This window comes from Trachinotus anak, unplaced genomic scaffold, assembly GCF_046630095.1.
Source record: "Trachinotus anak isolate AG129_WGS33_773 ecotype Australia unplaced genomic scaffold, CSIRO_AGI_Tana_v1 ptg000023l, whole genome shotgun sequence".
Classification (NCBI taxonomy): Eukaryota; Metazoa; Chordata; class Actinopteri; order Carangiformes; family Carangidae; genus Trachinotus; species Trachinotus anak.
The window spans coordinates 1,617,884-1,632,500 of record NW_027273874.1 but is presented as its reverse complement, the minus strand read 5'-3'; the positions used below and the strand labels follow the sequence as shown (position 1 = coordinate 1,632,500).

The window sequence follows — 14,617 nt, the reverse complement described above, 5'->3', positions numbered from 1 at the left end:
CAGTCATTGCTCTTTTAAGTTCAGTAAGTTCTGAGGTTTGAAGACACATGACGCGATAATGAGAGAGCGGGGGTGACGGAGTATAACCCAACCTCACTCAAAGCTCGTTCTCGCCAACCGCCCAGTTCAGCCATGGATCTCAAAGCAACACATGGCAGTAATTCAAACGCAGAAGGACAAATGGTTTACATGTATCATTGTTAATTGTTCTGTTTCATACCAAGAAGGTGTATTGAGGAGGAAAGCGTCTGCGCTGTATGTGCACACACATGCATGAGCCTTCCCGTCTGTCTGAATGTATGGGCATGAGAGTGTGTGACACTGCTGAGAGGGCAAAGCAGTCACCTATACCTAATGACCCTCATCCCTCTCAGGCAGCCAATTAGAGCGCTGGGTGTTAGCGGCCGTCCAGCCCTCGCCACTCGTTACCTACCCAATATGTGCCGTGGCCTCCTGCCCTCTCCAATTAATTCACCAAGGATGGAGGGGAAGGAGGGATGGAAGGAAGAAGGAAAGGCATTAGAGGTAAAAATAACTCACCCAATTACAACAGCCGAGAGGTAGGTGGCAATAAAGGTGCTTACAGGGGGAGAGGGGAGAGGGCCCTAAGGTAAATGTTCATACGCATGCGTGAATTTTTTTTTTTTTTGTGCATTTGGCTACATTTTGTCCACAAACCATATCATGTAAAGCATCTCAAAGAACTTCAACACAAACTCAACTCAGAGAGAAAAAAAAAATCAACTCAAATCCAGTAAACACGCCAAATTCCTGCAAGGTAAGAGAAAAGGCATTTCTCTCCCACCTATAATGAATAACCTTAACCTGATAAGTGCTAAGCAAAGGCTTACTATCTAGTCATGCATCCAATTATAATTTCTTTCAAAGCTTTCCAACCTCTTATTTTGGAAGTCAGTCACTCCAGAGTGCCGAGCTGCTCTAAAAGAAGCCAGACAAGTAGAAGCGGCCTCTACTTCTATCTCCAATTCCATGTCCACTCAACCACTTCAACTGCTCTAAAAGCATACAGGGTACGACCATCTCACAAAGGGGTAGCTGAGTTTAAAAGAGCACACACTCAATGGAGACAAAAGACTTTTATTTCAAACATCAGGAGGTGAGACAGAGGCCAAGGAGAGTGAGGGAGCTATGGACAGTCTTAGTGGATAAAAGAGATGTAGGAATAGACAAATGTATAGAGATGAAACAGAAAGAGAAAGTGATAAATGCACTAACAATAGACCTGAGCAAAAAGCACCTTTTTATTTGATTCAGAAGTTAAAGGAAAAAAGAAAAATACAAGTTGTTAATATATATCTGAAAATCACGTGTTGAGTTCAGGAGAGGTTTTGAACTGCAACTAGCAGCCAGGGCAAGTCACATCATGGATCTTACAGTCACATTTGGTCAAAAATATTTCATAAAACTTTACTGTGCATGTGGAACACGGCTATAAAGGCTTTATGAGTCTGACTGCTGCTTCGGTGTGAGTTAAATTGAGCTGGTAAAGACTGGGTTTAAAGAGTAGGTTTGGCAGAATAAAGGTCGTGAGGTTGAGTTTCTAATCCCAAATGAGTCAATTTACAGTGTAGCGCCAACCTTGGTTGGATCTTAGCGTGAATCACGTGATCGTTCAGATAAAACTTTGAAACTCCAATTCAATATTTAAAGATGCACTGTTACATTTTATTCTAGCCATGCTAATAATTCTAGCTCTAGGGATGTCGGTGTGAGTCAATCTGTCCACCACTTTGGTCCAGACTGAAATATCTCAACAACCTTTGGACGGAGCGCCAGGGATTTTTGTACAGACCATGATGGTCACTAGAGGACAAATCTCACTGGTTCTGGTGATTCTCTACCCACAACTTTCCATCAGCCTCAGCTGTACTTAGCGCTTAGTATTAAATGTTAGCATGCTAACAAGCTAAACTGTTGGAACATGGTCAACATTAAACCTGCTAAATATCAGCATGGTAGCATGTACAGCTTGTTGTGCTGCCCCCAACTGAGCAAAAAAAACAAAACAACTCCACTCACCACATATAAATTAAGTATGCGAAAAGAAACAAAACTCATTACAAGAAGGTGGCCTCGGTGGAAGCAAAGTCACTCTTGTGTCACAAATAATACAAAACGGCCTTGCAGTCTTGGGATGTTGTTACTTGTTCCAAAAATGATCTTGAGAGGAGCAAATGAGAAAGAGATTTAATTAAAGCAGAGATTAATTAAATCCTCGGTCTCACTGTTATTGTATACTCAGAATACCTTTTCCACCAGAGAAGGCTCTACTGTATGTGTAACTTTTGCTAAGTAGGAATTAAAGCACAAGAAAAAGATACGTGTCAAGTTTTTCTTTTTACAGCCAATCATGAGCCAAGATTTCATTGTAAAAAAAAAAAAAAAAAAAAAAGAACCGGGTTCAAGTACGCTTGTAGGACCTGGTTTACATACGAGATGACAGCAAGAAATATGATCATCCAACAAACAATCAATCAGCTACTGGAGTGAAGACAAACCAGATAACACTTGTGATGTATGAGATGATAAGACATGAAACAAGTTGCTCTGGTTGTAACGATCTGCCTATGTAGCCCATGGCGGGGAGATCATTCTCAGAGTAAGTGTGTGTGTGTGTGACACACTTTGTGCACTGTCTGACTTTCTTTTACCTTAGTGTTTAAATGACCTTAAACACAGCTCCATCACAGAGCTTACGGTCCGTGAGAAATTGGGTAGGGGTGGTGAAGGAGGAGCTGGGAGGATGATGTTTCCAATAGCTCGTTCATCATGTTAGATTAAATACTCCACTCCACTGAACTTGAACGGGGCGACGGTCTACCTCCCTCTTGCTCTCCATCACTCTCTCCTTTTCTTATAGCCCACCAACGCTCGTTTCTCACTCATGCGACCCCTGCACCAAAGCACTGCCTCCATCCCTCTCACTTCATCTCTCTACTTCTATCTCTTTGTTTCTGTCTCTTCCCCTTTTGTCAAAATGCACTGCCGCTGCTGCTGCATTTATGCCGGGGATTTAGCTTGTACGCTAAAATAATACAATTAATTTGTTCTCTCTCAGATTCTCCCTTTGCCTCCGTTACTTTCGCTGTCTCAGATCAAGGAAGTGGAAATGTGCTGACATGGAGTGATACCCAAAAGAGAATTCTAACAAAGATGTTTGTTCACCTTAATGAAGAAAATAATGAAAGGCAAACAACAAAACTACAAGAGCGAGCGAAACGAAATGAGAGCCAAGGAGGGATAGAAATGAGATGAATCCGTGCAGCGTTATCAAATATGCACACAAATACGTGTGAGGCACTTTAAGAAATAGTATCACTGCAGTGAGGTATCTTTCCATCTCAGATAAGATATCTTGCTGCCGGGACAGGAGTTGGCAGAGAACAGAGTCTCTGAATGTGAGCAGGGACTATCAGGACTTAATTGGACTGACATCAAATAAAAAAAGACTCAAGAGAAACTATGAATAAGAGAAAACTTATCTCTCCTTTATTCCTCAGCTAAAAGGAGATGAGAATTATGAAAAAGAGTCTGTAAGAATATATTCTCAGTACACAATCATACTAAGTTGGCTACTTAAAGGGCTCCACTGCCTTTTTGGGCCCTTTGTTCATTTGACAACAAGAGCCTCCAAAGTAAAATGGGCTGCAACTAAGCATGCTAATACTTAAGCCAGGGATCTCCACAGAATTTACTGAACAGGAGTACTACTACTCTATAGTGAACATGGGTTAGAGAAAATTACGCTCAGGAATAGCTGATCATCTCGTCAGGAGTTTGTTAAGAAAAGTCACTGTCTCGTGACTGTGTGTTAAGGCCGGAGCTAAAGTCAGGAGGTCATTAGCTTAAAGGCTAGCATAAAGACTGAAAGCAGGGGTAAAAAGCTAAAACCTGGCTTTGATGGCCAAAGTTAAAAAAAACACACCTGACCACCACCTCTTTGTTTATGCTGTACACAAACAGAAAGTTAAAATCAACAAATTTGTGTCACAGGGAGTTACATGCTACAGCTATTTCTCAGCAAGCATCAACCAGAAAGTTAGCTTAGCATAGAGAGCAAAAGCAGGTAGTAACCCCCTTGCCTGGCTCTATCCCAAATTCAAAAGCACACCTACAAAGTCCTCTGAACCCAAGTAATTAGCATGTGATATCTCACTTGTTTAATCAATATGCAAACAGAACAAACACCCACGCCAATGTTTCAACTCCCTTAAAACCCTAATTTATCATTCTTCCAACACTGTTTATGGAAAAAACAATAAGATACAATATATTAAAAAACTGAGCTTTAAAAGTGTTTCTTGGCAGACTGTTTTTAACCTTGGACCTGTTTTTTCTCCTGTCTTTATGCCCAGCTTAGCTAATGGCTTCCTGCTTCTAGCGCCATACTTAACACACAGACATGAGTGTGGTATCAATCTTCTCATCTAACTCTTGGCAAGAACACAACAAATCTTTTACATAAAGCCTGTGTTACAAGCCCTGGGGGACAGACAGGGATGGTGAATCAGAGATAAGTGAAGGATTCAGGGTTTTTGGAGCTTGATCAATACCAGGTACTAAAACTTAAATATCTTGACACTCAGCTTAATCAATACTGACCACTCTTGTTTTTTTAGATCTCTCAGAAATCACCAAAATTTTTGGAAGTGAAATATTAAGTCAGGAGTAGTCTTTTAAAGTCTGCAAATATTAATCAGAAATACTGTATTCACTTCCCAGGTTTTTAACCCTCCACACTCCAGGTTTTTTCTGACTCAAACCCTATGCATGCATTGTTTGTTTAGTAACTGTAAAAACAAGGCAAGAATATACCATAAAGTAAATACTGCGCAGTGTTGGGCATTATGAAGTACATATGAAGTTAGAGGTGATGGGAATAAAGTCACATAAGGTTTTAAACGCAGGTGCAGTACTGTTAATATTTGTTTGAGGAGAAGTTGAAGATTTCAACCCACAGGCTTGACAGGTGGTTAAGACCAAACCTTTTTTAGACCACATTCAGAAACTGAAGTTTCTATTCTTCTCTTCTTACTGGCGAGCAATTGCTATCTAAACCAGGGTGGTCACTTAAAATTTCAGGAGGTCTTTGGAATAGCTTAAATGCCTTGTTTATATAAAATAGGAAATAACTTGATTAGCAGTCGAAAAAGTTACTGCATAAATATTCACTGAAACAACTGGGTATATTTAGACAAATGTTTGTGAATACTTAATATGTTTTTTCTGAATCAGTAGATAATTGCAAATTTAACAGAAGGGAAAATATGCTAGAATATAATTAAATGCAGAAAACACTGAAAATAAAGAAACAACAAAGTGCACACTTTAGTTGTCCCAAAACAAACTGGTTCTCTCTTCCTATAATGTATGCATTCATTATAGTGATAAGTTGTGTGCAAATTTTCTCAATATCTGAGATCCAACAATGATGAGTTTAAACACATGAAAAATGCCATCGTTTGTAAAGGGTCACATTAAAAGCATATAAGACCCATTTCCAGTCTTCCATTCAGCACGAGAAATGATGGTTATTATGTTTGTCCTTGCAATATTTTGGACCTTGACGAACTGAAGTAAGTGCAGCTGTCATCTTTGAACAGTATAAACTCATCTTATTTTTCAAGCAAACTTGCTACTTGCTACTTGTCCCTCACCGTCTTGCTGTTCTGCACCAAGTATTTGCATAAAGATGCGAATGGACGAGGCGCTGCAGTTGGAGGATCCTCGCATACTAATAACACTGTGACACCTGTCTGCCTCTGACAGCTCACATTCAGTCAGATGAAACTGCAGTCGCAGAGAGACAAGTGTGGGTTTCGGCTCGCATCCACAAAGTAGCAGAACACTGACAGCCATCGATAGTAGCCACGCCCTGCGTATGGGCAGATGGTCAATACTTAACTTTATGAATTTCAGCAGGCAGCACACCAGTCTTAGCACAACTCTGTTTTCTCCCTTTCACATCAATCTCAGTCTTTGTTTTGCTCTTCAAAGGTTTTGCAGAAATTGTCTGCAATAATTGCAATGTCAATCAAGTGTCAATCAAATGTAATTAGTGGAAGCATAGAACAAATCATACTTTCCAAAACAAGAGGAATTATATCAATGTACATTGTAACTTTGCTTTGATATATATATCCTCCAAAAGGTCATCACCCTGTCATTCATGTGAGAGAGAGCTCAAAATTTAACGATTACACTCATCTCAGTAGAACACATCCATACTGCTAAGTACAAACCAAGGCTGTTTGCCACAGCACATCCAGTACAACACTCTAAAACACAACTTTGCTATTCTGAAAATAAAAATGGGACATCACCATTGCTCCAAAAATTACTGTTAGGGTTCTTTTTTTACCCTATGGGTCACTTAAGAGCAGTAATAATCTAACTATAGGGGCACTTGGGCCAATTAGTGGAGAATATTGGGCCTACTTTGGGTCAAATGGGTCTACCAGAAGGGGTGCTGGGCACATTAGAGGATTACCTGGGGTCACTTGGGCTGACCAGACTTACTAGTAATTCACTGTGCGACAATGATACTTCAAAGTGTCTCGTTAGAGTGATCCGGCACCAAGAGTAAAAAGAGTTGGGGCAGTCATCAGAGCTCATAGTACTATTGCCTGAGATGGGCTGGATTAACCAACCTGGCGAAGCAAGAAATTGTCCTAGGGTCCCAAACGCTCGAGGGTATCAAAGGCCCTGTATTCACTATATGCGAGCTGTTAAGTGGTCATTTTATTGATGGCAAATATCAACGGGAATGTTCAATACTAAAGCAAAATATCAACATAAGAAATAAAGTCTTTACCTGATTACCTGTCTTGTCAATAAGTCTTGTACAGGGGTCCTGAGTCGAAATTTACATGGTGCATCCAAAATTACCACTTAAGGGGGCCAGAATTAAATTTGACCCCAGGTTCCCTGTGGGTTAATCTGGCATTGAAGAGAACCTGATTGATTTGGACACTGAGGATTTTCCCATTTCCACCTGCTAATAAAAGGTACTGGTCCCACTTACTACATATTTACTACACACTCATTCTGCTCCAACCTATTCTGGACCTTTATGGCTGTGCTTGCATGTCTGGTCAATAAAGTTGCATAAATAAGTTGGTTCTACCCAGTTAATTCTGTGCGCTACCATGTGATTGTACTCACTAAAGTACAAAACATTGTATCTGCCTAGACCCTGAAGCATTTTCACACATATATATTTACTTTTTGCATTACGCATTCATGAACATCTACAGCTCTTTCATGAACCTCTCCATCTCCACCTCATCTGCTTCAAATAGGCTCTGATTATTATCTTCCTTTTTCAAACAGGAAGCTGTCATTCTGTAGAGAGGAAGTCCCAGTGGTGTTGGAAGTACCTGTTCTGTTTTGCAGAGCCTGACTTTACTCCCCGCCAGGGACACCAGCACTCTGCCTTTGTAACCGCGGAGCTCCAGCATGCCTCGTTTGTTTGTCGAGGAGGGGTGCGAGAGGCTGTCGGAGGGCTTCTGGGAGCCACAGGCGGGGAGCCGCGTGGCCATCTGAAGAGTTTCCATCCACTCCTGGCGCTCCCCTGTGGACACGTGCATGAGTGAGAGAGAAAAACAGAGAAAAAGATTGGTAGATGGTGAATGAGGATACAAGTCTGAGTTTTTGAAGAGACTGAACGCAAGGGGGAAATAAACCAAGACAAGGCAGGAAGAAAACTAGACAAAGAGAGATCAGGGCATCTTAAAGTCTTTGAATTATAGTGTTAATTCATCATTTTTTCATCCCTTCAGTGAATTACACTCACTCGTTGGCTGCTAAACCTTCCCTGCATAGCGATGCAGGCAATTCCAGTCTAAAACAAAAGTAATTGAAACACAGGATGAGCCGCAATTGGTGAAAATTAACTTAGCCTCTGGAAAAAGAATATCCTGCAAAGCAGAAAAGTGCAAAGTCTGGCACTAGAGATATAGATAGCTGCTTCTCTGAAATTTGCATGCCTCAAGCAAGATGTGGCAGGGGTAATTTTAGTCAAAGACAACAACTAATTAAAATACACAATTAAAAAAAATATAGCTTCTAATGAGGCACAGGCACAGTTCTGTGAATCCACTAATTTGTCTCAACCTGGAGACCAACAGAGCAAAGTCACTGAAAGGTGTAAATACATTTCACTACATAGTTTATTTCGGTTTGAGGGGCTATTACTTTGATTTGATGAGATATAATGCGCAACTGTCTTGTTCGATGGTTTGAGCAATGTACTGTTCGCTAAGCCCCATCCCCCTTATGTACTGTTGCAACATCTGTCTAGCTTTCGGTTCTTGCACAGTACAGATGCAGTTTACAATGATAATTTTGTCAGATTTTCCACATGAAATTCTTAGTACATTTTTAAACAACGGTCCCTCAGTTTCCTGCTGACTTCTTACAAGAACTCTGTAAAAAGGTCTTAAATATGCACCAGATAGCTACATACATGATATCATGCTAACAGGCTAAAGATGAACGTCCCAGACAAAAACTGAACTGATGACTAATAATCTCTTTAGCACACACGGAATTAAAGAAACAGCATGGTTTGTGTACTGCAGGATGGAGCTAGTAAGTTCTAGTACTATAAGTTTGATGAAGAAGTGACATCAAACTGTTATTTTGCTTTAGCTTGTTTGGTATAATTGACACTGTTATTTTTAAACTGTTTGTTTTTTACCTTAGAAGTCAAAAGGCTTTTAAGATGAGCGCTAACAGCTGTGTTTGGGAAATGCTGCTTTATCAAAGGTAATCAACCGGCCGAGGCTGCTGGAGCGTGAACCTTTGCAATGAAAAGCAGGGTGGTGCTAAGGTTTCCCCAACGCTAGTTGTAAACGGTGCTACTTTTAATGTAACCTGCAACCCTACAAACTAATATATTTACTGAATAACATACTACTGCCAGCAGCTAGCTTGTCACACATGCTAACAATTGCTGCAAGTTAGAGCAGAGATAAACGCTGTTTAATTCATTCCATTTCCAATTTTTTTGTCTTGGAAAGGCTAAATAAAAAAAACACCACCCTACAAACTCTTCATATACTATTGCTGGAACTAACAAATTTTTTATCAATTAATCTGCTAATTATTTTCTCTATTAATCACTATGGTCAGCAATTTCCAAGATCCCAAAGTTAAGAGCTCTAAATGCTTGTTTTGACCATCCAATAATCCCAAAGAGAAGCTACAACCAGCAAATGTTTGCCATTTTTGCTTTAAAAAAAATTGCAAAAATTAATTGATTATCAAAATAGTTGCCAATCAATTGTTTTTCTTCTGATTAATCACATAATTGACTTATTGTTGCAGCTCTAACCTACAGAGTATCACTACTCCAGCTCCATACACACGGAAAAAGCCAAAGCTTGACAGGTTCACTGCACTTAGTTACGGTCACATGTTGAGTGCATTCAAAAGCTATTTGTCCTTGAGTAGGTCACTGAATCTCTACGTTATTGTAAATCACCCTGGATTACCGCACAGCTAAATGGCTCAATTGTAGTGCAATGTATCATGCTCCCAGTAGGGTTAAGATTCAAACAATGTACACTCAAAAGGCCTCTCAGATATCCTCCTCTACAACTTTTCAAACTGACATAAAAGAAGACTTGAAGCCGGTGTTGTAAAGCCCATTCCCTTACCGCCCAAGACATTGTATTATCAAAGCCAGCAAAGTGGAAACACAAGAGATACCAAAAGAGTGTAAACACACAAGTAGACACGCACACATCACAGGTTCACAGCAGCAACCACAGTTGTATCTGTTCGGTACAAGGCAGAAAAAGATATGAAAGGGAAAAAAGAAAAATCTAAAAAAATCTGTAAACTGATATGAAAAGTAAGCCATCAGTGGGGATGGACCTGCAAATTTGAGAAAACAAAAATCATAAACGGAATAAAGTTTTTGAAAAGTAAACGCACTTCAATTCAAAACCTGTGCAGCTATCAACTCGTCACTCAAAAACAAAAAAACAAATTCTGTGACAGAATGACAGACACTTTTCTGAAATGCACAAACTGACAAAGTGATGTGGGATTGAGGATATTATGAATGATCTCCCAACACAGGACATGATGTCCTGTTTCCAAATGGTTGTAATGCATTTTACCGAAAATGGAAATGGAAAAAATGGAAATGGAACCCTTCACTTAGTGTATTCACTTCTGTTTCCTTTTATTATCCATTATTTCGCTTTATACGTACTAGCTCTTTTCCAAAAGAGGAGAAATGCACCGACATACAAGTCATGTTGTCAAAACCAATTGAATTATTTGCTACGTAGGTTATAGAAGCATGAGGACACATTTGGAGGATGTCTGCAAATTAGACTTTAGAAACACGCAAATTAGAAAGAGAGAGAATAATTGTTTTTTATGACATTTTATTAACAAGGCCTTGCAAATTTTGTTCAACACAAATGGACTGTCAAGGAGCACCTAGCTAAAACTAATGCAGTCTAATACAACAGTCCTGCAGTAAGTCCTCCTTCATGAAATTTTACCATTTTAGAGAGGTGTTTATTCACCTTTCTGATCTTTTTGGAGGATGTAGTCTTTGGTGCTGTTGAACTATATTGAGGTGTTTTTAATATTTAGCCTCCCCCCAATGATAAACTGATATACTTAAGGTGGACAAAATAATAAAAGCAATAACTAGTACGAGTTATTTCAAATTATTCAATTCAGTCCAGCGACTCAATTGTGAGGATTCTTTGTCATACATGATTCTTTGTGTTTTGTATTGCGGACCCTGGACTTAACAGAGCGTCCCTTCACTTAAAAGTGTAACTGTGGAGTTCAGGGAGAAAGGATATGCATTTGTAACTCTTTTTGACCACAGGTGCTTGTTATTTGGTGGCTCAGTATGCTGCTTCCAGCGTTGGCGTTATCTCTCTGTGTAGGTCTGTTTTTTTGTTTTTTTTGTTGACCACACTTTGTGTAATTATCCTCAGGTCTATTTGGATCAGGTCTAACTGTCCTCAGGTCTCTATTCATTTTTTTTTTTTTTTTGGAAAAGGATTCAAACTAGTTTTCAATGGGTCGCTTTGAAGGTGAAAATTTTGAATGTGTAAAAACCTTAATCAGAATTTGTTATGCACAAATACAAAGACAAACACATTTTTTTCCTCTTTCCTGTCCTCCTCTAACTGTGTTACCCTCAGAGTGACCTGCCAGTGCACCCTCAACACGCTCTCTCTCTCTGTAGAGTGACAGAGGAAGGGAGGGGCCTTCTCAGTGACCTGTCAATCACTTTGCAGACAGTGTCAACCTGACATCGTCGCCAAATTGACCTTAATTAGCCTCTTGACTGTGACCTTCTAACCTTCCTTCAGCCTTTACAAAACGTGTGCCTCTCTCTGACCTTGCATGCAAACATACCATCATTTCCACTTCTGAGGAAAAGTTCCTCCCCTCTGGGCATCCTACACCTACACACTACCCCCCCCCCATCCCTCAGCCCCAAAATACTGTATCCGCTGCCTGGTCCGAATCTGAGCTCTGGTCAGGCTACCCCCCCTGATTCTTATGAATTCACAAAGAGCTGGTATCAATAATGAATCGCCTACTCAATTATTGACTGCTCTTTACATCACTAGGCTTTACTGTTCCGTTCCCGCCCTGCTTTCTGAGTTCCATTACCTGTCCCGCACTCACTTATTTGTCTGTTCATTTATTCAGGGCCTCCTTCCTCTCTGCCTCCACTCTCCTTTTCGCCCCGGCTGTCAATCTGAGCACGGGAGGGACGGCTGGAGTGAGGTGGAAGGATTGAGAGGAGACAGTGGTATGCCCATCAGCCGCGTGTTAGCATGTGGGCATCCGACTCGTGCGCCTCAGTTTGTCTTGCATATATTTGAGTGTATGTTTTTGATTGTTTGTGCACACAGTCTCGCACATGAACCCCCAGCGCGCTTGCCAAAATAATTTTTATTCAAGTGTGCAAACATGCAAACAAACTCTCACCTCTGCATGCATATAAAAAGGATATACAGCTTCTCTCAGCCACTGAAGCCCAGCAGACACATCTAGATGCAATCGCTTGTTAAGAGATATATGTATAGCCGTGCATTTGAAAAACTATTCCACTTTACATGAAGAGAGACGAGGAGAGAGGCAGATAGTCCTCATCGAAAGTGGATGAGATGAGAGCCAGGTCCACTCAGCGCTCAACAGAGATCTTAGAAGCCACCCACGCAGTCTCCATCAACAGGAATAAAAAAAGAAATAGAAAAAGAGAGGGAAAAAAAAAACAGAAAGCAGAGGGATTGTGACCATTTGCTCTGTTTTGCCTCATTTCAAACGTCTCATCCCAACATAATGTACATACAAAACATCGAAATATTTTCAGGCAATTTTAGCATGTGCTGTTCCAGCAGGCACCATCAACGTAACAACAGAAAGATGTCGGACTCTAACGACTCTAACATTAGACAGATGTAAAATTTTGGTTGGAAATCAGGTTGACGTCAAAACCTAGTGGTGGCTACATGACATTGTGACGTTTAGCAGATGTTGGGTTTTGCCCGCGACTGAAACGAAGGTATCTTACACTGTATGTCAAGACACGTTCTGAACATGCTGGATTTTGGTTACTCAACGACACAACTTAAAACCAACAAAATTGACATCAGCTGTTGTCAGTATTGTACAACAAATTAACGTTAGCATTAGATACTGTCCTGATATTTAATTTTGGTACCCAACGTCACGACCTACTTTCAACTAAATATCAGTGTCTAACAGTGCTGGTGGCTGTGTGTCTGCGGCAGTGTGTCAGTTACTAAGTAACAAGAAATACCAGAACAGATATCAAATAGATACTGTATATTTGAGGTTAATTAAAGACAGTAACATCACGTAGTTTGTTCAACAGAGATTCCAGACATCTTCAATTTTTTTTTTTTTTTTTTTTTTTAAATGTTGTGTACATATCTTGGTCAGAATTCTTTAATAAGTTCAGTGCAAATCTCATCAAAAATTCTTTTTTTAAGTTATGAGTTTTGAGGCTTATATCATCCTCAAAAATCCAGGATGAAGAGTCATAATCTATTGCTAAAAGCTATTGCTAAAATGCTTAGCATTAGCTAATAAGAAAGAATTCAAACAAAAAAACATTTCACTATAGGATATTAATTCACAACTAAAAGCTGCAGTTTCACATAATGATACAAAGTTATAACTACATGTATCACTCAGAGTGATAAACCCACAGAGAGTTACCACAAGGATGCAGTTCCCCTCAGCTCAGGAGCATTTCAGTGTCTTTCAGTTCATCGTTTTGGTTTTACAGTCCCCAACGTTACTATTTTGGTTCTGTCTCAATACTTCTGTTTCCAGGCAGCAATTTTCAGCAAAAAGGCTCTGATAAACTCCATCTGCATACAAACTGCATTTAGCCGCTAAGCAGCCAGATCATTGTTTAAGGAGTTATCAGAGACAGAAACAGAAAAAGACAGAAAAGAAAAAAAAAGAAAAAAGAAAAAAAAAGCAACAGACTTACAACTGTTTGCTAACCTGTTAGCCACAGCAACTTCATAAACTGCTAATGTTGCAGTGTTATGCTAACAGCTTGTTGACCTAGCCTCAAGTGGCCTTAAAAATCAATTAAGGCAGATTTAAAGGAAGCAGGGAGACTAAAACACAGCATTAGGTAGTGAAATGTGAATTGATGCCAAGTAAAATATGTACTGCAGTTACTCCCATTCTGTGTCCCCCTGACTTTCTATTATTTCCATCATTTTCTCTCTGGCCTGTTCCCAACCATCTTGTTTTTCTTCCTTACTTCTTGCTCTAACTCTCTTTCCTGTCATCTCAAACAAACCCAACATGTGTTACGAGCAGGCTTGTGGAAAGGCATTTGCAAAAGCATCAGAATACAAATCATCTCCATTTTTTTCCCCAATAAATCCCATCTCGTTTCTTGTAGCATGTTTATCTGCATCCCCTCCACACTCCTCCAACACACTCCCTCGTTGTCCTGACCGCTCTACATCACTCTCCGCTGTCTCTTCCTGCCAAACTCTCCTTCCTTCTCTCTTTTTTTTCCCTCCATTCCTGCCACTCCTCGCTGCATCACTCCCTCCTTCTCTTTTCTTCTCTCCCTGCCTGCCTTCCTTCCTTCCTCCTTCCATCTCTCCTCTCTCAAGCTGACAGTACCTGAGGGAAGAGGCCACCTGCGGACCAAGTGGAGAATCAGCCGACAGCTGTGTGCACACTCTCTCCAGTGGCCTTCAATTATTCACTCACTTCTCCCTCCTCCTTTTCCCTCTCCCCATCTTTACTGTGCCCTTTTCATCTCTCCCCGCCGTCTCTGCCTTTACCTCTCCGTTGCTTTTTCACAGCGAGCTTGTGTGTCTGCCTGTCCCGCTCTATCATTCCTGTTATTCCCTCGCTTAATCCCTTCCTTCCCCTGTTGCTCCTATCCCCCTTTCTTCTAACCTTCCTGGATGCCTTTTAACACTCTCTCACACTCTTCTGACCATCACTCCATCATTTTCTCCCCCTTCTCACCCCTACTGCATCAGCCCAGCAGCTCCTTAACTCCACTTCACTAACCTACTCCTTCTCTTTGCCTCTG

General features: G+C 40.5%; 1 protein-coding gene across 6 annotated transcripts in view; it reads right to left on the bottom strand.

Moving 5' to 3' along the window:
* Positions 1-14,617, bottom strand: part of arap2 (ArfGAP with RhoGAP domain, ankyrin repeat and PH domain 2) — a 118,805-nt gene that overhangs the window by 78,750 nt on the left and 25,438 nt on the right. For all 6 annotated transcript variants that reach the window (XM_071459103.1, XM_071459102.1, XM_071459104.1 and 3 more), the window contains one exon: positions 7,401-7,594. In XM_071459103.1, the coding sequence (XP_071315204.1) occupies positions 7,401-7,594 (194 nt within the window). The remainder of the gene's footprint in view (positions 1-7,400; positions 7,595-14,617) is intronic.